General features: G+C 41.2%; 1 protein-coding gene across 12 annotated transcripts; it reads left to right on the forward strand.

Moving 5' to 3' along the window:
* The first annotated feature begins 495 nt into the window (after window positions 1–495).
* On the forward strand, window positions 496–23,909 carry Pcbp2 (poly(rC) binding protein 2). Of its 12 annotated transcripts, none has more exons than XM_047548398.1 (15): window positions 496–659; window positions 2,905–3,047; window positions 3,850–3,873; window positions 3,965–3,997; window positions 4,452–4,568; window positions 7,012–7,143; window positions 9,064–9,192; window positions 10,198–10,284; window positions 12,035–12,127; window positions 13,220–13,261; window positions 14,487–14,559; window positions 15,058–15,096; window positions 16,038–16,093; window positions 17,439–17,608; window positions 23,701–23,909. In XM_047548398.1, exons 2-15 carry the CDS (start codon window positions 2,979–2,981, stop codon window positions 23,735–23,737), a joined length of 1,101 nt encoding a protein of 366 aa, XP_047404354.1. In that variant the 5' UTR covers window positions 496–659; window positions 2,905–2,978; the 3' UTR covers window positions 23,738–23,909. The 12 variants fall into 12 exon arrangements, with proteins under 12 accessions (XP_047404354.1, XP_047404355.1, XP_047404358.1 ...); XM_047548399.1 differs by having other exon boundaries at window positions 16,041–16,093; XM_047548402.1 differs by having other exon boundaries at window positions 10,210–10,284; window positions 16,041–16,093.
* Window positions 23,910–24,674: the final 765 nt, after the last annotated feature.

The raw sequence follows: 24,674 nt of genomic DNA on the forward strand, positions 1-24,674 counted from the left end.
TTTTGTATCAGTACAGACTACTGGGTTTTCCTTGTCTCTTCTCATATTCTCTCCACCTATTCCTTCATCCTCTTCACTTGATCCAAGGCGACTGCCACCTCTTTCGGCACTACACCCGAACTTTCCAGTTAGTCCGCTAGGTGACACTAGTTTCCCCTGCACCCCTACACTGCCGATCTATCGCACATCTTGCCGTTCGCTACTGGTCGTCTCGTTGGTGCCGACTCGATTCAAGGAGCCGCTCTAGGCTCTTTGGAGGCCGTTAGCATTGTGTGGGGAAAGTCTGGACGACGCAGTCGCCTCGCCGGCCCCCGGGGCGGTTAGCGCTTCCGGGGTCGAAGGGTGCGCGGGGTTGAAAGCGGGCCGCTCCGCCCCGTCCCCCTCCCAGACCAGCAGAGGCAGCAGCCGGAGCAGCCGCAGCCTGCGCCCTCTCCCGCCCGCCCGCCCTCCGCCCGCCCGCCCGCCCTCCGCCGCCCTCCACCCGCCCCGGGGTCTCTTTCCCCCTTCCTCCTCCTCCTCCTCCACCCCCCCCTTCCTCCTCCGCCCGCCCGCGGGGCCCCCCTCGCCTTCCCGCCCGCCCCTATTGTTCCGCCCCCGGCCTCCCGCCCTTCCCCTTCCCGCCCGCTCCCCTTTTCCCCTCAGTCGTCTCGCGCCTGCAGGTAAGCTTAAAAATTTCCCCTCCGCCCCCGTCTGTAGCTCCTGTTTCCACTCATGCCATCTTTCTTAGAGGGCTCCGGTCCTAGTTACGAGCCCCGGTCTCTCGTAGTCCCGCGTGAGCGCCTACCACCTCAGTCTCTCAGGCCGGCCATTCACGCGAGGCCCTGGTTCTGGCGCGGCCTAGTAGGCCTCGCGCAAGGCCTCCCCCCCTCCCCCCCGCCTTTTCCCGGTGGCGGCTGCGCAGGAGTCAAGGAGGGCGCGCGCGCGGTAGGGGGGGCGGCGGTGGATTTGTTGGTTGAGGGGGGTGGGGGAGGCGATGGCCGGCTTGCTGGCCGTGCGGGTGAGCGCGGCTCCCCGCGGGGGTCAGGCGCTGGCGCAGCCACACGAGGAGGCGCTACTAGTCCGGCCCCTCCCCCTGGATCGCAGCGCCCCCCCCTGACCGAACCGTTTATTTTTTTCCCCTCTCTTTTCTAATTGAGGGAAGGGGGGGTTAAGTGGAAAATGCTTGGATGACCGAGGGGAGGGGGGCTGCGGAGTTAAAGAAAGGGTAGGCGGGCTCCCAGTAACCGAGTTATTCAGGACGTTCTCTCAGGGTAACGAATTTTGAAATTACAAAATGCCTGCCGATATAAACCCAGACCGAGCTATTTATAGAGGGGTAATTGACTGCATGATTAACAGCTGGATTCCTGGGATGGGGTACACTTATACTGACATGAGAGAAGTATGACAGATTTCTTGGATTGCTTTAATGGTTTGGAGTTAAAAATGCATATTTGTGCTTCACCTCAAGAATTAACTTCAAATGTTTCATTTTCTTGTCCTTGCGATTATGGATTATTGTGGTATTTGTAAAGTACTTCCTATTACATCTGAGCTGAAATAAGAAATTAAGATTTTTACCATTTTGTATTTAAAAGAGAATCATTTTGATTGACTCAACTCTACCAAGCCCTGTTTTTCCATGAGTGCAAAGTATTGACTTGGGGGATTTGGGCAGCAATTGGCTATATTCTGAAAATAGGAAAATAATGTGCTTTGGAGATGCACTTATATAATCACTTACATTCTGAAGTAGCCAGGGGACGATTTGCCACATACAGAATGGTGTGGTGATCGCTACAATGCTTTTAAAAGTACTTAGGGTATGGCCTTTGTTACAGCGAAGTTAAAGGGTGTTTGATTGAGTGAAGGGAGCAAACTAACCATAGGAGGAATTTTGAAGGGATGGATTCTTAATTATGTCATTAAAGAAATTTAATAGAACTTGTGAGAGACACTTTTAAAATTAGTCCTAAAGAAGTATTGAAGGCAAACATACCCACAACCAAATTTTTTCTACATATCACTAGTTATTTCCAAGGAGAAATGTTAAGAGCTTTGTTTCAGAGGAGGGGGGGGAGCGCAGGGGAAGGGAACATCCTGGATAGGAAAGGCACATTAGTGTGTAGTTGCTTGAAACAATTACAGAATGAGTTTTTAGGTGTATTACTTTTAAATTGTCTTGGGAAAGAAATTTAAGATTTACTAGACATGAATTAAAAACTGAGTGGTATAAAGGTTTTATACAAACAGAACAAGTTAGATAAGGGAAAAGAAAAAGAAAAGGACTTAATTTTACTAGATGTATGGAGCCATATTCCAAAGGGGAATGTGGAACTCCTGCTTTCATGGCAGCATCTCAGATAAATGCCTCTTTCAGTTTGGTTGTTGGCATAATCTTAAAAATTATTTGATGTCATCAACATTTCAAATTTGTAATGAGGGATACATCTCAATTTCTTTATCTAGAAATTGATACCACGAAGAAAATTTACATGTGTTCTCTAGCCATTAGTTCCAATTGTTACCTACCCCACAGGGAGCGAAATGTCATTTACCCTTACTGTAGGTTGGTTAGTTTGGGGTTTTCCCGGGTGTTTGAGTCCTTTTGAAGCTTACTTTGTTGAAGGACAACTGGGTGCAAGTTCAGCAATTCCCTTAGAACCACTGCCAGTGGAAGGAGCCTTCTTCATCCTGAGAGTCAGCGGAAAACCTATCATTTATGAGAGCAAATTGGAAAGTTGCCTTCTATATTCTGTAACAGAACCAGAGTTGTAAATATTAAGCAGTTTTGCTGGGTGTGTATATAAATTGGATAGGCTATTATTTAAGGAAAAGAATCATTTAGGAAACATTAATAATGGCAGAAGTAACTTAAATATTTTCTCTATTGTTTTCTTCCTCTGATTTTGGTTTGCATTTCAGTTTTTGGCTTTCACCCCAACCAGTGACCAAAGACTTGACCACTCAAAGTCCAGCTCCCCATAACACTGCTCGACATGGACACCGGTGTGATTGAAGGTGGATTAAATGTCACTCTCACCATTCGGCTACTTATGCATGGAAAGGTATGCACCAGCTTGGGAAATTGGGTCATAGTAACTGCTGTGGGAGGGGCCAGGAAGAACAGACATGCATCTTGGAGCTCATCAGATTAGCACTGTGGGGCATCTGGCTTTAGTACTCTTCTCTAATGGAATAGATGTGACTATAGTGGGAAAGTGGACAGATTTGACTAGGAAGCTCCACTGAGCAGGAAATGCTTAACTAGAGGTTAGAGCCAAAGACTATCTCATATTTGAATAGTAAGATTTTTCTAATGGATGTTGCTATAGGTTGTAGTAGATTTCACACATAATTTTAGGGAATTTAAGGAGGTGGGTAACATGTTTAATTTTATAAAAGATAATTTGTATTAAACACAAATGTCTTTAGTCATTGCCATGTGGTTATTCCTTTGAAATTCATTGATAACGTCACTCTTAAATTATGATAGAACAACAAACCTTTGCCTCTCCACCCCTCAATAAATCTTAAAATCTCTCCTTTTTTTGGCGGGATGGGGGTTGTTTAACAGGGGATTGAACCCAGGGGCACTTTGCCACTGAACTACATCCCTAGTCCTGTTTAATACTTATATTTGACAAGTTCTCCATCTGAGGCTGGCCTCAAACTTGTGATCGTTCTTCCTCATCCTCCTGTGTTGCTGGTATTATAGGCGTGTGCTACCATGCCCAGCTCTCTCCATTTCTTTGGAGTAGTAGTAATTACAATAGATACAGTTGACCAGCTGGATATTTAGAATTTATTTTTCATAATAATGAACACTTTTGGATTTCCTCTTATTTATACTAGTTTTTTCCATTGCAGGAAGTTGGCAGTATCATCGGAAAGGTAAGACAATTTCACTTCAACTTTAATTACTGTTTAGTCAGTCTGGGTTGAAATAGCAGTTGGAGCTCATTATTGACTTTTCCTCTTGCAGAAAGGAGAATCAGTTAAGAAGATGCGCGAGGAGGTAAGTTATGAGGGGCTTTTGAGTTGTCAGCCTTTGGAAGTAAAAATCTTTCAGAAAAACTGAAAGTTCTGTTTAAAAGATGAGAGGGGGAAGATCTTTGTAGGGAAAGCTATGGGTGTTTGTTTTTTGGTGTTGAGGATTGAACCCAGGGCTTCACCAGTGTTAAGACAAGTGCTGTACCACTAAGCTCCATCCCTACTTCTGGCTCAGTAATTTGTAATGACAGATATATGCAGGTGTGTATACTTTTCTGAGAAGTCTTACAATTTATTCAAGACTTAAACAGTTGGTATAGGCTTCGTTTGTGGACAAATATGGGACAGTGTTCAATTATTTTTCCCCCAAGTGTAGGCAGCTTCTTACCATGTTTAGAATAGGCTATATATGTCCTGTATGTTCTGTTTTTTTTTTTTTTTTTTTGTCTCTTTAAACTACTTTTGTTTCTCTTATTCAGAGTGGTGCACGTATCAACATCTCAGAAGGGAATTGTCCTGAGAGAATTATCACTTTGGCTGGACCCACTAATGCCATCTTCAAAGCCTTTGCTATGATCATTGACAAACTGGAAGAGGTTCGTTGTTTTTCTTCCCCACCTCATGATTCTTTTGTTTGAGACAGGATCTCGCTATGTTGCCCAGGCTGTTTTTGAAATCCTGGGTTGAAGCTATCCACCTATCTAAGATTCCCCAGTAGCTGGGACTACATGTGTGTACCACTATACCCACCAAAAAAAAAAAAAAAAAAAAAAAAAAGGTGGTGCTGGGACTCAAAACACAGAGCCTCAAGCATGTTAATTAGGTGCTGTACCACTGAACTATATCCCCAACCCGTTTTACGTTTCTTGCTAAGCTTTAAAGGTATATTGTTGCCTTAAGTTGAGTGAACTAGATTAATGTACTTTTGTTAGGAGCTCTAACAAAATATATATCACTGAATGCAGATATCTTCCAATCTGGATGCTGCTATATTAAAAAAGTGTATAGACATGGATAAAAAAGTTAAAAGTTGTACTTGGAGGGTGATCCCTAGGTAATCATAAACAAAATAACCATACCAGAGGTTTTGGTAGAAGGGAGTTGTTGTTTTAACTCTCAATCTTCAGAGGCCGAGCCACCATTGTCCTAGGTCATGTGTTCAGCTCTCCCTGCCCCCCTTTGCCTACTGCAGTAATGCTGCTAATTGTGCAATTGATACCACAGAAAAGTGCTGCTTGGTTGGTGGTTGGTACTTAATGGTGCCTGAAATCCTATCCTTGCCCACATTAGAAATGTTATCTTTGTGTGTGTGTGTGTGTGTGTGTGTGTGTGTGCGCGCGCGCGCCACAGGGAATCAAACCCATAGTCTTCTGCATGCTAGGCAATTGCTATACCACTGAGTTATATCCTCAGCCTTAAAAATGTTACCTTTTGACTATTATGACCCTGTTCAGAACTTGTTTTTTCAAAAAACTTAGGTAACTTTATTTTTTGTATAGGGTTTGAAATGAGGGTGCTTAACCACAGAGCCACATTCCCATCCCCTTTTATTTTTCGTTTGTTTGTTATTTCCACAATCCCACAGTGCTGGGGACTCGAACCTGGGCCTCCAGCATGAGAGGCAGGCACTCTATGAGGCGCGCTATATGCCCTTTTTATTTTTGAGACAGTGTTGCTAAGTTGCTTAAGGCCTCACTAAGTTGCCAAGGTTGGCCTCAAACTTGGGATTCCCCTGCCTCGGTCTCTAGTTGATGGGAGTACAGGCATGTACTCAATGCTTGGCATACTCTTCATTCTTTAACCACATAAGAAACATATCCCTGACTTCAGGGGTTTATGCTTAAGCATTTTCAGGGTCTTACTACTACATAGAGATTAGTCTGAGAAGTGACATTTAAACCACTTAATCTTCAGAAGGCCAAACTTAACTAGGTTAAAACCATGACTTTTGGATGTGGGAATTGTGGAAAAGACCATAGGCTTTGAGCCACTACAGGTTTGTTTTTGGTGCTGAGATTGAACCCAGGGTCGTATGCATGCTAAGCCTATGTTGTATCACTGAGCTGTACTCCAAAGCTCTAGTAATATTCTTTATATTTCAGAGCTTTTTAGATGAGATCAGAGCAAGTACTCTGAGCCTGTTTCATCATCTGTGTAATGGTACTTTGGGGGAGGGGGTTACTAGAGATTGAACTCCTGTGCACTCGACCACTGAGCCACATCTGCAGCCCTATTTTGTATTTTATTTAGAGACAGGGTCTCACTGAGTTGTTTAGTGACCCTCTATTGCTGAGGCTGGCTTTGAACTTACTATCCTCCTGCCTCAGCCTCCTGAGCCACTGGAATTACAGGTGCGTACTGCTGCACCCAGCTGTAATGAAAACTATACTGTAGAATGTGCTATTTAAATCTTTTCTAGTTTTCTGACTTTATATGTAATATTTTTAGTTTTCCAAGGGGACAAATTTGTTTTGGGTTGGGTTACATTGTTTCATCTCTTAATATTTAATTTTGACCCCAACATTCTGTTCCAGTTGCTAAGTTAGCTCCAATTTATAAAACAGTTGCTTTTTTTTCCCTACTGAGAATACTCTCTGAGGGTGAAGGAAAATTATGGCTACTTCTGAGGAAGTTTGTAGAAGTTGTAATCTTCATTTACTTTGGTGTGAGTCATGGAATTTGAACCTTTTTGAGGATGGTTATGGCATGACATGTCCATGTAAGAATAAATGGTTCTTGCCAGGTGTGGTGCCAAATGGTTGTAATCCCAAGGACTCAGGAGGATTGCAAGTTTGAGACCAGCCTGATCAACTTTCTCAAAGAAAAAAAAAAAGAAAAGGCTGGGGATGTTTTCCAGTAGTGCCCATTGGTTCAACACCCAGTGTGTTCTCTCTCTCTCGCTCTCTCTCACACACACACACACACACACACACACACACACATATACACTAAAGTGGTTTTCTTAGAAGTTATGGGTTATTAGGGATCTTCTAAAATGTATATCTTTTAATATTCTGACCAGTTTTCTTCTTTTTGTAGGACATCAGCAGCTCTATGACCAATAGCACAGCTGCCAGTAGACCCCCGGTCACTCTGAGGCTGGTGGTCCCTGCTAGTCAGTGTGGCTCTCTCATTGGAAAAGGTGGTTGCAAGATTAAGGAAATACGAGAGGTTGGTGATTCTATACTGAAATGTTAACTTTCAAATGTAGCTCTGTTAACTCTTTTTTTAACTAGGAAATGTTAGTATTTGATGAATACTGGCTAAAATAATGGTACTAGAGGACTACAATGATTGAACTGGGAATAAAAATAATATGTAATTTTTTTTCATTTTTTACACAATTCATAGATTTTATAACATTATTTTTGTGGTTCTAGAAATTGAACCGAGGAGCTCATGTATGCTCCCCAAGTGCTTGCTTTCACATTGAGCTACATCTCCAGCCCTTTCTCTTTCCGTTTTTCCCTGTGGTACTGGGGATTAAACCCAGAGATACTCTACCACTGAGCTACACCTCCAGGCTGTATATCATTTTTTATTTTATTTATATTTTTGCCACTGGAAATTTAACCCAGGGGCACTGAGTTTCATCCCTAGCCCATATTTTTTGTTTTTTTTGAGACAGATCTTGCTAGGTTCCTTAGGGCTTGTTAAATCCTTAGACTGGCCTCCCACTTGGAATCTTCTCTTATCCTCCTGAGATATTGACATTACAGGTGTGTGCCACTATGCCTGGCATATTTTTATTTTGAGACAGACTTTTGTCAGATTGTTCAGACTGGCCTTTGTAATTTTTTTTAATACTGGGAATTAAACCCAGGGGCACTCTCCCACTGAGCTACATTCCCAGTAACTTTTTTTTTTTTTTTTTTTTGGTACCTGGGATTGAACACAGGTGAACTTCACTACTGAGTCACATTCCCCAGCTTTTTATATTTTATTTGGAGACAGGGTCTCTAAATTGTTGAGACTGACTTTGAACTAACAATTCTCCTGCCTCCACCTCCCAAGCTACAGATTACAGGCATGTGCCACCACACCCAGCTTTCCCACTAACTTTTTTTAAGACAGTTTTACTAAATTTCTGAGGATGGCCTTGATTGATCCTTTTGCTTTAATCTCCTAAGAAGCTGTGATTAGAGGCATGTGTCGCCATGCACTGGGATTCATGTGTTGTTTTAGTAATAAGTCAGAATATGAGAAAGTTAACCAGAATTTTCGATCATTGCATGTAGTTTCCATTTTGTTAGCAAATGTGCACAATTTGACAATTTTCCATGAGGCTGTATATACTTTCTCATCTTTAAAACAGTTATGTTTTGATGTGTAATAGTAGCAGTGTTTTTCTTGGTCAGAGTTCCAAGCCTCAAGGGGAAATGGGGACTATATCTTGATATAGTTGTAATCCTGATCACTTTTTTTTTTTTTTTAAACATTTTTTAGTTGCTTGTTGATGGACCTTTATTTATGTGTGGTGCTGAGAATTGAACCCAGTGCCTCACACATGCTGAGCAAGTGCTCTCCCACTGAACCACAACCCAGCCCCCTGATCACTTTTTAATAATGAAGTTAAATTGGGTTTTGGAAGCTTTTAGTTGTATCTAGGGGTTACTGAATTTGGTGTTGGAAAGAAATTTGAATGGTTCCTAGATAAAACTTAAGTTGGAGAGCTTTTTGTAAATGCTGTGAGAACAAAGACACTGTGCGTGTTTGTGTTAATGTATCATAAGCCCCTGGAATGTAACTGGTGTGTAGAATGTTCAATAAGAGAATGAAAGGTGGATGATAATTGGGGTTTTGTTTGGTCCACAAAAGCTGAGAGGAAACTGTTTAGAAGGACCTTTTTCTTGAGAGCAGGTTAAATTTAGGCTGTTGTTCATGCTTATTCTTATCTCTTACAGGCTATTTTATTTTTAACTCCCATTAAACAGTACTATTTGGAAAAAGGGAGGAGTGGGAAGGGACAAAGAAAAGGGGAGATAGACGGGATAAGTATCCACTGAGCTTTAGATTCTAAAATTAATACTGGGAGTATTTGAAAGAATAAAATTTTTTTTTTCTGATTTTCAATTTCTTTTTAACCCAAAGAGTACAGGGGCTCAAGTCCAGGTGGCAGGGGATATGCTCCCCAATTCAACTGAGCGGGCCATCACTATTGCTGGCATTCCGCAATCCATCATTGAGTGTGTCAAACAGATCTGCGTGGTCATGTTGGAGGTAAGCCCTCAGGCTCATGCTGAGAGTGGGGGAAGGGCGATTCTGGGGACAGAAACTGATCTATATTTAGTAAGACTAGAATTAGGTGAAGCTGTTAGGAGCCTTAATGGGGGTGGGTACAAAGGTTCCCTGAGTTCATATTTTCCTTCCCCCAGCTTTGACTTTTCTTATGGTCTGTGAACAGAAATAGAAACTGCTAAGCAGCAGTGATCTTTTGGTTCAAGACAGTTTTAGCACAGTTATAGGGTAAGATAGGAAGATTTCCTGCTTGAACTGAGTGTGCAAAAGATGCATTTGAGTTCCTGAGAAGCTAAGTTAAATTACCTTTTGGAATGCTGTCCTTTGGTAACATGGAACTTTGGCATATTCTTTAATTTTCTGGCTTTTAAGCAGGATATATTCTAAATGGTAGTGAATATAGAATAGAATGATGAATTTGTGGTGGTAGTTTTTTTGAAAGACTTATGAGTCCTAGTAAACTATTCTGTTAAAGAGCAAAACTATGGGAACATTAAACCTTTTAAAAAGAGTTATATGGAATTGGTCCCATACTTATCAGAAAGTGTTATTTCCAAGTAGAGTTAAAATTTTAATTGGGATTCTGAACAATGTTCTGTCTGTATTATCCTAATCATATCATTTGGGTGCTTTATTTCCAACTTTGGCTTTATTTTTCTTTAGATTAAAATAGGAAGTCCTAAAAATTATCTAAAATGTATACATAGTGATTTTTTTGTACATTAAATTTATTTAAAAACATGGAAAATAGTGCCTAAAATTATTTTTAAGGGCATCTTCCTTGATAATCAGTGTCAGCTAGGAGTAGTCCATGAATGCCCATACTGCTTTAAAGCATATAATTGCATATTTGAGATTAGATCTAACAAGAAATAACTTGATATGTAAGGGGATGGAAATAATAGTTTTTAACTGAACTGTGTGTGCTAAAGCCACACAGCTGAAGCAGCTTTGAAACCTTATCTCTTTTTGTTTTTTTCCCCTCTGACTCTCTCCCAGTCCCCCCCGAAGGGCGTGACCATCCCGTACCGGCCCAAGCCGTCAAGTTCTCCAGTCATCTTTGCAGGTGGTCAGGTAAGACAATTCTTATTGGTTGACTAGAATTAACAGATAATTATTTGAAATGTCAACTACGCCAGCAGCACACCAAGCCACTCTGCATGCTTGCCAATACCTGTACTCTGGCCATAGTTTGACGTGCTTTTAGTTTTATTTTTGTACTGGAAAAAAGCCTTGAATGCCAAGCCCTATTTAATTTTTAGCAGGCAAAGGAAGTTTTGTAGGCACTCGGAAGAGGTAAATTTATTTGGTAATTTAATGTGGGATGGGTTAGGAGAGTTGAATTGCCTCTGTGCTCCACTACTCACTCTCTACCCTTACCCATCCATGCTTTTATATGTGCGGGGTGATCTTTAGAGGTCTGAGTAAAGGTAGAAAAGAGTTGGACCTCTGAAGGAGAGTTCTGGATGCTGGTCTCAATTGGGGACTCCTGAACTTGAGTGCCCTACAAACTTCCCCTTCCCTCCACCTCACCTCCCCTGCTCCTACCCCTTCACCTCCAAACTCCAGTGTATTGTCAATATCCTAGGCTCTTAACCTCGTAAATATTGGTTTGAACCCACGTGGCATAATTGAAATCAGCTGGGGTAAGAGTTCAGTGTGCAAGAATAGGAGGGGGAGAGCATGTTGGGTGGTGGTGCTGTGACCTTTGGTGTTAGAGCAAGAACACCAAAGCACCCCTTGGGCCTCTCTCTACTCCTTCCTTACCGATCTAAACTCTTCATCTTTGACATGTGGTTTATTCCAAAGTTATATGTGTATGACAAGAGCATTGATAAACACCATGGTAGTTTTATGCTTTTGTTAGTGTTTGAGGAATTGCTAGGCCAGAAAATACTGGGATTAAGATTGAAATAATGGTGTTCATTTTGGTAACTGTGTGAGCAAAGTGCCTTTCCCCACTTGGGACTGGCCTGTTAATAAGCATCTTTAAGTAAGTCCATCTTACCTGTATTTGAACTGGAAGTCATTTGGAGGGGAGAGTGTAGACTTGGAGTTTATCTCATGAGTACCTTTAGCACTGCTCTTGTATAAACTGGATTAGTCAAAGGACTGTTAGTCTGGATTGTTGGGCAGAATAAGCAAAGGCTTAGAGTCAGTGTAGACAGGAGGGTTAGCCTTAAGAGTTTTCCCTTCTCCCTAGAGCTCCAGGTTCCTGTTCTTCTGGATTCTCCCACTCCCATTTGGAATTATAAGGAGTCCCATGCTGTGTGGCAGCAGTCCTCTCAAAACTACCCTTTTTTCCCTTCTCTCCTGTCCCTCTTACCCCCTTCATACCTCTTGACTTTCCTATTCTCCCTTCCTCCCTTCTTCCCTCCCTTCCCTTTATTCAATTGACTACCCTCTAAAAAGCTTGCAGCTTCTTTCAATAAGTTGCCCTGTCATGGGTCATTCCCATGGGCCTTTTTAAAATGGACCAGTTCATAACAGTGTCCACAGATGGACCTGTCTTTTGTTCCCTTGTGGCAAAGTGGGCTCTGTAGGGGTTCTATTTAATCCCATATTGACCAGGAGCTGGCATCAGCTCTGTTGTCCCACCCCTTCATTCTTATTGAAAATAGCCCAATTGTGCATTGTGAAATCTGCCACTAGGTAACATTTTTTTTTAATTCACTGATTACAGCTCGTTTCAAATTTGTGTTGTGAGCGCCTTTTTAAAGGAAAAAGGAAAAAAATAAACAACTTTTTTTTGTGTGAATTTCATGCTGGTGACAAGGTGCCGGATTGACAGCCCTGGAGACTGAAATCCTCTATTTATCCACAGGACAGGTACAGCACAGGCAGCGACAGTGCGAGCTTTCCCCACACCACCCCGTCCATGTGCCTCAACCCTGACCTGGAGGGACCACCTCTAGAGGTGAGAGGGGATGTTCAGTCTCCAAGGCTCACTCAATCCTTCCGCCTCAGCCGAGACTGCCAACACACGGGGGGCCAGTGGCGCTGGTGATTTTTGTGCTGTGGACACCACCTGTCCACGGGGACCTGGACTGACCCCCCCACCTCATTTCACACAGGCCGCGTAGCCCACCAGATGGTAACACCAACTCTTCTTTTTTTTTTATTTTTTATTTTTTTATTTTTGGTTCAACCCCTTTTCTCCCTCTCCTATTCCTCCCGCCCCATTTTCACCTTTCTCCCACCCCTTCCTGGGTGCACTTTTGGGGTACTAGCCACGGTGATGTGAGAAGCTTCACATCCTGTTAACCAGCCATTTCTTCCTTCCCCTCCTTCCCTCCCTTTTCCCTTTTCCTCCTTGCCTCCCACCCCCATTGCCCCAAGACCCAGCTCCCTTTTTGGGAGGTTACTGTGTGGTGGGAGGAGGGCGTAGTGGGAGCTGCAAGTGCTTTTTATGGAGGGGAGGTGGGAAAAGGTAGGACTTGGAGCACAGCGGTTTTTGTGTTCTTTCTTCAACTCCATGGTGTTAGCGACCCAACCAACTTCCAGTGTATGTAAGGTTTTTAGGCAGATGTAGAGAAAAATAAGTTAGGGAAATGTTTGAAAACATGTCACGTAGGTTTGTTTAGCTATAAATTATTCACGGCACCACAATCGGTAGAGGGCTGGGTTTGTAATGGAAGAGACCATTTTCCTTCTATGCTATCTTGTATACAGGGAAGAAGCAGGGGCTTGGTCAGTCTAGGCATTGCTTAATTGCACTTCCCACATTTTAATTAAAAAGCAGATATGTATATATATATTGCCTTGATTACAGGGAACTTGGCTGCTTCTATAGGATCCCTGAAATAAAGTAATTCATTTTAGGGTTCAAAGATGGTCAGCTCAGGTCTGACTGCATTTGTGAGATTCCATCTATTGCCTCAGTGCCTGACCTCCCCATTGTCTAGTTCAGTTCTGGCTTCCTGCTAGTTGAAATCTGTACCCTGATCCCCTGCACTGGGTGGCTGTCCGTGATTGGTTTTTAATAGGAACTGTTTTCCTCCTTTTGTAGGCCTATACCATTCAAGGACAGTATGCCATTCCACAGCCAGATGTAAGTTTTGTTTTCACTTCTTTTTCTGAAAAGCTCCTTCTCCCATCCAAAATTGTCTGTGACTCCTTTCTCCCAAGTATCCCGAAGTGAGTTGGGTTTTTAAACATTTGTAGTATTGTTACCCTCACACGGTGAACCACGTTTTGGCTCTTAAATAAAAATAACCAGGAAATAGTAGACTCTTGTTTGCCTTTTGATATTTAACTCCTGGAAATTATTCTCCAATAGATTGTTAGCTTCTTTTCCCCTGTGTTTCCAGTTACTCTAAAAGTGAAATGTTCCATGGTGTACTGTCATTTTTATTTAAATTGACAGTGGACTGTGCTTCCTTGAATAGCATTCTCCTTTCCGTGGGAGGAGTGGGAGGAAGGTTTGCTGTTGGGTACTCCTTCATCTGAGGTGACAACTTAAAAAACATACGTGGGGGCAGGTGGAGGGACTTAACAGGGGAGGATAGGAAGCTGAACATTTGGGAATTCAACTCAGAACCTTCCTTGCCACTAAAAACACCTGTTTTAAAGTACTGATATTAAGACTTTGTTTTAGGGCATTTCCTTTTGCACTCTTCCTTTATCCTTAATAACCTTTTCAGGTGCTGAGCGTTAGACTTGGAAAGTTGAGTTTGGTTTTTAGTTAATGGCACACCTTAGGAGAGGGAGTTAGATTAGATCTGAAGTGGGATTATTTTACAAGAGCTAGGATGGTTTTATGGAGATGAAAACAGCTGTAGAAGTGGGGGGAGGGGTGTTAAACCCAGTTTGGTTTCTTCTCAAAGCCCTCTCCTCCATGCAGTCTCCCTGCTCCCTCATTTCCTTCCCTCTTCCCAGTTCTGGTGGATCCCTGCATGGTGTGTTTTCCCTAGCACCACTGCACAGTTTGTTTATCTAGCCTGTCTCTGCTTGTCCCTGGGGCAACTGTTGCAATGGCTGCAAACACCTTCATTAAGTAGCCCACAAGGGGATGGTTGTTGGGCGGGTACTGTTGCTTTTCTTTTCACGTACCCAAAATGCATTCATTTTCTTATACTGATATCCTTTGTATTCTTCCCCTTCATATTCTGCCTAGTCCCTGGATTGTTTTAGAAGCCCAGTCATTCCCCTGTGTTGTAGTTGAGTACTAGAGTCAACTTGGGGGTTCAGGAGCTCTGCATTTTCACTTGTGAATGTGCTTGAGCCCTGACTGTGTTACTCTTCTAATGCCAGCCTTTCCTGTTTGCTCCCTGCAGTTGACCAAGCTGCACCAGTTGGCAATGCAACAGTCTCATTTTCCTATGACGCATGGCAACACCGGATTCAGTGGTATGGAAACCTCAGTGTTTATTTCTGTAAGGTGTAGTGCAAGACAGAGGCCAGTCCCAAGGTCTCAGCTTGACATCTGTTTAAAACTTCATTTCCCAGCATCCTGCTGGTTTAAACTTGGCCTATCTACTATGGCTAAACCCAAGGAGGTAATGTGTTTGTTAACTTGGTTTTCATTTGGGGTGAGTTATTTGAAAGAAAAATAAAGGTCCTGGAAGGTTTGGGGGTGAGGTTTGGGGATGCTTGTCAGGCAAAGGGTAGGCTGGTATTTCTTAAAACACATTATGACTGTTGCCCCCTTGATCTGATCAGCATCCCCTTTCTCTCCACCAGCTATTCAGACTTGGGTAGAGACAATCCATTTGTGCCAAATTGTGTAGTGTTTTTGTTTTTGTTTTTGTTTTTGTTTTTTGGGCTTTTTTTTTCTGTATAAGGAATAACTTGTCCGATAGGGTTAGGATGAGACCACCAAACTCATTTTCACTTGTATCTTAACAGGCATTGAATCCAGCTCTCCAGAGGTGAAAGGCTATTGGGGTAATGATTAAAAAAAAAAAATCTGTAGTATTCTACTGTTATATTAATAAACTGGTGGGAGTCTTGTTTCACTACCCATGAACCATACCAGCAACATGCACATGGCAGAGAGGAAGCTGAGAGAGCAAAGGGGGTGGGCCTGGTGCCCCCCAGGGTCCCTTGACGGATCTGGCCAACTGCCTTCTAAAAATGCAGTTGAGAGCAGTGCTAGGATTGTGAAGATTAGCCAGTTGACCTGGCCCTGTCCAGGTGTCATCATTGATGGGTATGGGTATTTGCTGATGGGGATTTTTTTTTCCTTTTTTCCTTAGAAAAACCAAACAATAGCCAGAACAAATTGAGCAAAAGACAGGGGTTAATCTGGAGAAATGAACACCTGTCACATGACTGCCATTTTATTGTATCTGACCTTAAAGTTTAGCTTAGGAGGATAGAGGTATAGGGTGTTAAGCTCACACAGGTATATTTAAGGCAACTCTGCATGTGTGCCAAAAGTCCATGGTACCAAATAACAGGCATGATATTGGCATTGGTATTAGTGAGCATTGGGTGAGATAAAAGTGAACACAATATCAGGAAATCCTAAGCAGAAAAGGGGAAGAAATACAGAAGGACTTCATGTATAGATTTCGGTTTAGATTTTGTCCTGTTTGAGGATACCAGGCTCCCTTGCCCCTTGCTTCCATCTCCCTACCCCAATAGGCGGGGCTTTGCAGGAAATGGCATGAAATCAGCTCTTCTGAGTGTACAGAAGAACCTTTCCAGCATTATTTCTACATCCCTCTCCCCCTCTTTCCTCCTTGGAGGCTTCCAAGTTAGTGATGAATCCCAACAGCCAATGCTGGGTTTCCAGTTTAATTTCTTTCTGTTAATTTAATGTGCAGACCAGTGTGGTTCTGAATGCTGTGCATTGAACTTTCTTGCTCTCTTCTGTCTTTTAGCAGGTTTGGATGCATCTGCTCAGACTACTTCTCATGAACTCACCATTCCAAACGACGTAAGTGTACTAGTTGTATTACATGGGATGAAATAAAGGAATTGATTTGGAAGAATACAAGTACCCTGATACTTATAACCTTTAGGAAAAACCAGAGAATTTTTAGAACCAAATTAAATTTTTTGTGGTTGGTACTGGGATCAATTTAAACCTGGGCTTCATACATGCTGGGCAAGCACTCTTAACACTGTGCCATATCCCCAGCCCCCAAATAAGATTTTTTTAAACTAAGTAGAATTCTGGGTACAAACTTCATCATAGAGAAAATTGGTTGACATGGGAAGATTGTGAGACTGAATGAACATTTTTTGTCTCAGTTGAAATTCCATTTGCCTTTGTTTCTTATGGGATCTCAACCTTTGTCTTACAACATTGGGTGAAATGATCCTTGAATGTTGAATCTGCTTTCTAACATGGTAGTTACTAACCATGTGACTCTTGAATAATAAAAATATTTTAAATTCAATTTCTCAATTTTAGCACAGTTCCGATGTTCAGTAACAATATATCATTGTCATATATTACTGCTTATAGAATTGGCTGTCCCAATATAGATTATTTTTTCTTTTCCTAAGGCACAAGCTTTCAAAATTATTTAGAATTCTTGTCATTGTAGTAAGATGGTACTCATGGCAGATGAATTTTAAGCATCATTCCTATTCAGAACCGAAGATGCCTTTATTTATTCCTAGCCATCTCACTAGGTTTTAGTGTCATCTTGGCTCTGATCTGTTGTTTTTGGAGTTAATACTCTAAGGAAAGTAATAATTAATGAATAGATGGTGTTTGGAATACCTATTTGCAGATAACTTTGACCTATAGTGGTCAGACAAAAGGTTGGGTCCGGCATTACAAATGGTATCTACAAAATCAAATTTTTTTTATTTTTTATTTTTTTATTTTTATTTTTTTTTTGATAAAGAAAATATGGGGGGCGGGTTACTGGGGCTGTAGCTCAGTGGTAGAGTGCTTGCACATGTGAAGCACTGAGTTTGATCCTCAGCACCACATAAAAGATGTCGTGTCCATCTACAACTAAAAAATAATTTTAAAAACAACATATGGGAGGTGCTTGGATCGTAGCTGAGGGGTAGAACACTTGCCTAGCATTTGTGAGGCACTGGGTTTGAACCTCAGCACTACATAAAATATATAAATAAAATAAAGGTATTGTGTCCATCTACAATTAAAATATATATATGGGAAAGGGTGTAGGTCCTAGATAATAGTTCCCATTACTGTGTTCTTCTGTTCAAGTTGTAGAAGTTTAGAGATGGTATGGAATTCTTAGACCCTAAGCCATCCAAGTCTTAATTTGGTTGTCTTTTTTTTCCCCCCCCTTAAGTTGATTGGCTGCATAATCGGGCGTCAAGGCGCCAAAATCAATGAGATCCGTCAGATGTCTGGGGCGCAGATCAAAATTGCGAACCCAGTGGAAGGGTCTACTGATAGGCAGGTTACCATCACTGGATCTGCTGCCAGCATTAGCCTGGCTCAGTATCTAATCAACGTCAGGTAAGATTTCCCCATGTTTTACCTTAATACCAACACAGATAATGTGTATGTTGGGGAACGTTGTAGTACTTTATTAATTGTAGGATTCTTTGGGAATGGGTAGAGATGGAAAAAAGAATTTTTAAAAAATCTAGTCCTGCTTTCTTCCATCTTTAGTGTAGTAGAAAAAGTAATCATATTGCAGTAAATTTGCATGGGGTGTTATAAATTGGTTGCATCTGACTTTTGATAACTTTGGGGCTGGAAGAGATAGTATATGACTTCACCAGTATGACAGCGCTCTGGCAATATCAGGCATACTGAACACAAACTCAGGGTTCTCTTTTTATTCACATCACGTAGACCAATATTTCTTGGCATCCAGAGCACCTTTAATTGAATTTTAAAAACACCCTTAATAATGGAGTATTGCACATGAAAGCATTTTCTTGGAGGCAGTCATTACCATTTATTCTTAAAACATCCATTTTTCTCAAATTACAAGTGTTTGATTATTCAGAATTTTTGGGGAAGGGGAAGCATAGGTATGGGAATATTGCAGAAATGCCAGGTGTATTTTCTGTCTCATTCTTCCCATTCTCATCCTTTAATGACCTCCTGAGGTTTTATTTCACTTATTCCATACCTAGGTTATGTTAGTACATACATTTGTAGGGCAGTTGTTAATAGTCCAAAGAACTTTCCCTTAGGAAACAATTTTTAGCTTATGTGCTAAAGTCACATTGTTAATGGCTTGCTAACATTTTAAAACCAGTATTAGTTCATTTCCCAAGGGCTTAGGGATTCCTTTTATGGGGAGTGTTACCCATTTGTTATTTACCTATCTCCTTCTTATTTGGTCTCTTCAGCATGGAAGTTTTATGAGTTCTTGAATGTGATATATGAGAAAGACATTCACAAGTATGAAGTCTGTATTCTTGCCTGACCAGTCTTTATACCATGGTTTTCTATTCCTGGTTGAAGACATTATCTAAATTCCTCAGTAGTGGTCCTGACATTTGCCTTATGTTCTTTTTGAGGCACTACTAATTATTATGTAGAAAAGACTTCTAGACCTTCTAGATCTGTTTGCTTCTTCAGCTGCCAAGCACATCAAGTCTTTAATGTTCAGATTAGAGTGGTAGAAAACTTACACAGAGGCTTTTGGCAAAGATTGATTTTCTTATTTCTAAGTGGGTATTTGAGGGGAGTTTCAAGTGGCAAAAATCATGTTTTTAGAGTCTGGGAAGTTTTTTCTTGTGCTTTGGGTAGTTTTGTCCTGAATATTGTCTTGACAGTAGTCAAGAGAGTTTCATTTATATGACTATTTTTCAGCGTGACCCATTTGCCTGGTGCCTGTAGTAGGTCAGTGGCTACAGTGTATTCTGAAACAGGGTCTTACTATATATATTGCTTAGGGCCTTGCTAAGTTGCTGAAGGCTGGTTTGGAACTCATCATCCTCCTGCCTCAGCCTCCCCAGCTACTGGGATTGATTACAGATGTATGCCACTGCACTTGCTGGGTCAGAACTTTTTAGTTAACACTAATACAAAGACTATACATGCACAATACTTATTATTTTCTCATCTTGGCCCAGTTTGAATGCAGAAGTCAACTGATTTTTATTTTAAATTTGGAAGAATTACTCTGCTATCATTGATGAATTCTGAGCATTTTTGCTTTGCCTGTTTTTAGTTTCATAGTGACAGTCTGAGTCCTTTCAGTAGTTAGTTGATTACTTGGTCATCCTCCTTTATGGATTACAGCTGACACTGAACAAAGGTAAATAAAATAGAATCTTAAGAGGAACCTCCCTGCTCCTGAAGTTATTTTTGTTGGGTAGACTTTTCTGACCAAACTTTAGTTAATAACCTGCAGTTCTAGCTTTTAAACACATACAGGCATTTGGGAGATGTAGATGATTACTGTTACTTGAAGCTATTCTTGAAGTTTGAATAGTCAGTGACCTGTTTTGGATCCTTGTCCCTTTTCATCCTAATACATGGGGTTTCTTTGGGTGGAGATGTAAACATAATGTTAACTACATACACACACAATTTAGAAAATTCTGTGTAACATTCAGAGTTTTGTTAAGTAATGGATGATTTTCCTTTGGAAGGAGAAATTAACATTCGATTGGTATTTGAAACACTACTTCTTATTTGGATGGAGATTGAATACTTTTTCATTTCCTACCTGAAATCATTACTTTCTTACTTGTGAGTTGGATAAAGGATAGTTGGAAGATAATGTGCTTTGTATGATTCTTTTTTCATCCTGTTAGTTTTTTCGTCACCGAAGCAGTTTTAAATAGCATTGTGGAATAGAAGGTAGCAAAGTACACATATTTAGAGGGTGGGACACAGACTAAGATACTTTGTCAGAAGTTGATGTAAAATAAATCTTCCTAAATGGCAACTAAAGACACTTACTGATATAACTGAAGCGGTTTTTGTCCTGTACTTTTTCCCTTTTGTGGTCTTCCCTTCCACCCACCCTTTTTTTTTTGTTCCTTTTTTCCTCTGTTACAGTTTAGAAAACGCTAAACCCTCCTCCCAGGCAGCCTCCGTCACGATCCCTGATCACCTCAGCATCAACCTCTCTCAACCCTCCACCCCTTCTTCTTCTTCTTCCTCCTCCACCACCACCCCCTCGCTCGCCACAGCGGGGACCTCCGACGCACCCTCCAGCCTCCCCAACCCTCTTCCGACCGCCCCTTGTGTCTCCAGTCTGCTTGGCATGAAACCCATCCCTCTCCTGGCTCTAAATGTTGTGTCTGCTGCTAAGGGTACCGGGGCTTCAGCTGCTACCACCACCACCTCTGCGGTGCCGTGTGTAACTAACAAACTGAAAGGGGAGAAACAGAGGTTCTCCCCCTACTGAGTGCATATCTTGAGGCACCTCCTCAAGTGTGTATTGGTTCATTTTGTTTTCTTTTGTTAACATTGGTGAGAACCAAATTATTGTGAGCTTGTGACCATTTTCCTTTTACTACTTTGGGGTGTATCTGGGTGGGGGTGGGGGCAATGGTAACTCTTGTTTAGGTTTAGGCCATTTCAGCCGAGTGCCTGTTTCAGAGTCTGACTTGTTGAATTCCTTATCTAGAGCCACAGTTTTTGCTCTTTCTGTTACCTTTTTTGTAGCTTTATTCTGCCTTGCAATATAATAATGTGTTAGGCTCTGTGTTAATGAATAAAGGCTTCTCCGTTAACCCTTTTTTTTTTTTTTTTTTTTTTTTAAAAGAAAAATTATTTAATGGTTAAACTATCAGTAGGCCTTTGGCCAAATTTGTGTTTCTAGCTGTAATAAAGTTGCCACAGTAAGAACCTTAGTTCACCGTGTGCTGTGACGTGTAAAGGGGTGGGAACTTGTGGCTATTCCACTAGGAAGTCTATCTAACTTCGTTGGACTTTTGTGTCCCAGGTTAATTATGTAAATCTTCAACAATATTGCCACAAAGAGGAAAGGGCCTGTGGCAATTTAGGTGCTGAGGGTCCATCATAATTAGCAAGGAGCTTCATTAGTGAAGGTGGAGTTTCTTATATCCAATACCTTGCCAACAACAGATAACAAGGGTGCCTGTCCAAGGCTATTTCCTCTAGTGAGTGGTAATTGTGAGGCTCTTTTTGAAGGAATATATACAGATCACTTCTTTACCCAGAATGATGGCAAGGTTGAGTAAATCAATTGTAGGCAGCTACTGTCTATGTTCCTGTGAATGAGCATTACCCTTTCTGTGACATGAGAAAGATCTTAACCAGTCTGTGATATTGTCCATACCTTGATAGAATGCTGACTGATACGAAACCAACTTGAATTAGTCGTCTAAGCTCCTGTACCCTTTTATTCTCTGCCTGCCCTTTCCTGTCCCCAACACTATCATAAGTAGGAAAGTATTAGCTTAGATTTGAAGGACCCTTGCGAAACAACTAATTTGTAACTCATTAGTCCTCTGAAGTAACAAAAAAAAAGGTCCCTAAGAATTTAGAGTTGTAGGTCTATGAGTGACTATTCAGCACTTAACAACTTGTGCTTTTCTCTTACTCACTGTACTTCCCTGAAGTTTATTCATTTATTTTTCGGTGCTTGGATTTGAACACAGGGCTTGCACCCTACCACTGAGTAGCATACCTAGTTGCTTCCTCATTTCCTTATTCCAGGATGTGCACAGGTCTGAAATAATCGGCTGGGGGTAGCTCAGTGATAGAATGCTTGCTTGGCATGTGCTGGACCCTAAGTTCAATTCCCAGCACTGCCTTATACAAACAAAAAACATGGAAATACTCTATTAAAGGCAGAAGCCTTCTGATTTTCTTCCATTGAACCAAAGTACATGCCAGGGTTTTGAATGTATAATGTTCTTCCCTGGGGCATCAGAGAAAAGGACTCGATGTAGAAATTTCTCCCAGATGACTATTTACCACATTACCTTTTGTTGACATTGTTTAAAAACAATATCTAGCTGCTCACAAGTATTCCAGTATTTTTCTCTGCTGTTATCCTGGATTAGGAATATGAATTAGTATTATATGCCCCAAGTCATCATGAAGGTTTGGAGGAATAAACTTGTGCTTAATTGTCCAGGGGAAAGTTTTCTTGTTAGTTGCTCTTTTCATCACGTGGTCCATCTCTGCCTTTTAAGTTCCTTCTGTGTAGTTAGGGACATACCATGCTTATACCATTATACCATCTCCCCACAGGGGCTTGGCCCTTTTTTTTTTTTTTTTTTTTTTTAATAGGAAGGCCCTTTTAACCTAATAAATATGAAGGATTTCTGTGTAGCAATACAGATGTTTAAGGGGCCTTCAAAGATGGTGTTAATTTTTTAAAAACTTAGAGCTCCCCCATGTGGTTCTTCCAGATTTCTTAATGTAGTTACAGTGCTGGGGATTGAACCCAGAGCCACAAACTATCTGCATGCTGGGCAACCACCCTACCACTGGGGTATATCCCCAGTCCCCTATGTATTTTTTGTTCATTTTCTCCTGTTCCTGTGTCCTACATCCTATCCCTGCAGAGTCCTGCTAGGGCTTGTTGTAAGTTCTGGACAATTCTCTTTGATTACTGTAGGACCAGAGTGCTGCAACTTTTTTTTTTTTTAATGGTCTGAGATTTAAACTGCCCAGCAGCTCCTTTCTTGGACCTTTGGTTCCCACTAAACCCTTTTATTCAGGGCTTATTGTTTACCTTGCCTTATATCTTTTTAAGAACTAAATATTCTTGCTGAGGTGGAGAGATCATTTCTGACTTTAAAAAAAGTGTAGTTGAAGGACTCCATAATTTCCTGACCTTTAGTTTTCCCTTCTGGCCACCTTTTGGATATGTATGTGGTGTTATAGAAGGGTTATAGATGTGAGTTGGCAAACTTTCTTGAGCAGACACCACCAGTAGGTAATGCTAGTCAATTTAAAATCTTTTATGAAATAATTTTATGAACTGAAACCCCTTACTCTTACATATTTAGTTTTGTTAAGAGTGTAAGCTGTCTCTTAGCAGTAACCTAAAGAGGTTACTTTCAGATAATGGCTGTATTCCACTTGGCAGTTTGGGAGGAGGTAAAATAATATGAGCAATAAAGAAACATGACTTCTATGTGTCCACATCCTACAAAAACAGTCTTTGTTGGGTGGCATATCTTCAGATGAACAGCTTGAGGAACAACACCAGCATTCTCTGTTTCTGTTCTGTTTGCCTGAAGAAGCTTGGATTTGAGTTGTTTAAAAAAGGTCATGGGCTGAGCGTGGTGGTGCACACCTGTAATTCCAGCAACTCAGGAAACTGAGGCAGGAGTATCACAAGATTGAGGCCAGCCTCAGTAATTTAGTGAGACCCAAGCAACTTAGTGAGGCCTTGTCTTAAAATTTAAAATGGGACTCTGATGTAGCTCAGTGTTTAGCGCCTCTGGGTTCAATCCCCAGTATGCACATACTTACCGCCCCCCCCAAGGGGCAAAAAAAAAAAAAAAAATCATGATTCTGGTTAATCCAAGAAACTGAAGTGCGATTATGGGCTTCTTCCTCATTCAATCAGCCAGGCTGAACGTTCTAGAGCTGAGGTGCAACTGGGCACTGGGAAAACTAACTTTGAGTTCTTGTTTGTTTCTATGTTACAGGCTTTCCTCGGAGACGGGTGGCATGGGGAGCAGCTAGAACAATGCAGATTCATCCATAATCCCTTTCTGCTGTTCACCACCACCCATGATCCATCTGTGTAGTTTCTGAACAGTCAGCGATTCCAGGTTTTAAATAGTTTGTAAATTTTCAGTTTCTACACACTTTATCATCCACTCGTGATTTTTTAATTAAAGCGTTTTAATTCCTTTCTCTGTTCAGCTGTTAATGCTGAGATCCATATTTAGTTTTATAAGCTTCTCCCCCCCCCTTTTTTTTTTTGTTTTTTGTTTTTTTTTTTTTTTTTTTTTTTTTTTTTTTTGGCTCATGAATTTTTCTGTTTGTCATGGAAATGTAAGAGTGGACTATTAATACATTTCAGTTTAGTTCTGTAATGTCAGGAATTTTTCAAAAAAATTAAAAGATGGACTGGAGCTTTTTCTTTGTGAATAGAAACTGGATGCCACAGTGATTCATGTGGGTTTTATTCCTGTTGTCTTCCTGTTATTTTTGTACCTTTTATCCCTAACAGGACCCAGATTGGGTTTTGAATAGAAGCCTTTATTGCAATTAAGATATTTTCTCCTGTTCACCACTCCCATGTTTTTTATTTGCCCTCAATCCTTCCTTCCTACAAACCTGTACCTAGTTGCCCCGTTTGAAACCTGTGCTTAGATTGAGGATTAGACTTTCCTAGGACTTAACTGTAGAATAGGTATGCAGTTCCATGGTTGGAGGGTGCACACATGCATATACATGGAAGCAATTCACTTGTATTGGATTGGGATTCACCTTCATGGGAATGTCTGTCCCCTTGTTCAATCTTGCATATTTTAAACTAAAACGTAAGTCTCTCGTTTTTAGTAAGTGTTCATTTATAGACCTTTTTCCTTAATGAGGTTTTTTTTTTTTTTTTTTCTGGTGGGGGAGACTGGACTTTGAACCCAGGGGTTTTTTACCACTGAGCTACATCTTC

The sequence above is a fragment of the Sciurus carolinensis genome, chromosome 4, assembly GCF_902686445.1.
Source record: "Sciurus carolinensis chromosome 4, mSciCar1.2, whole genome shotgun sequence".
NCBI classification, from domain to species: Eukaryota; Metazoa; Chordata; class Mammalia; order Rodentia; family Sciuridae; genus Sciurus; species Sciurus carolinensis.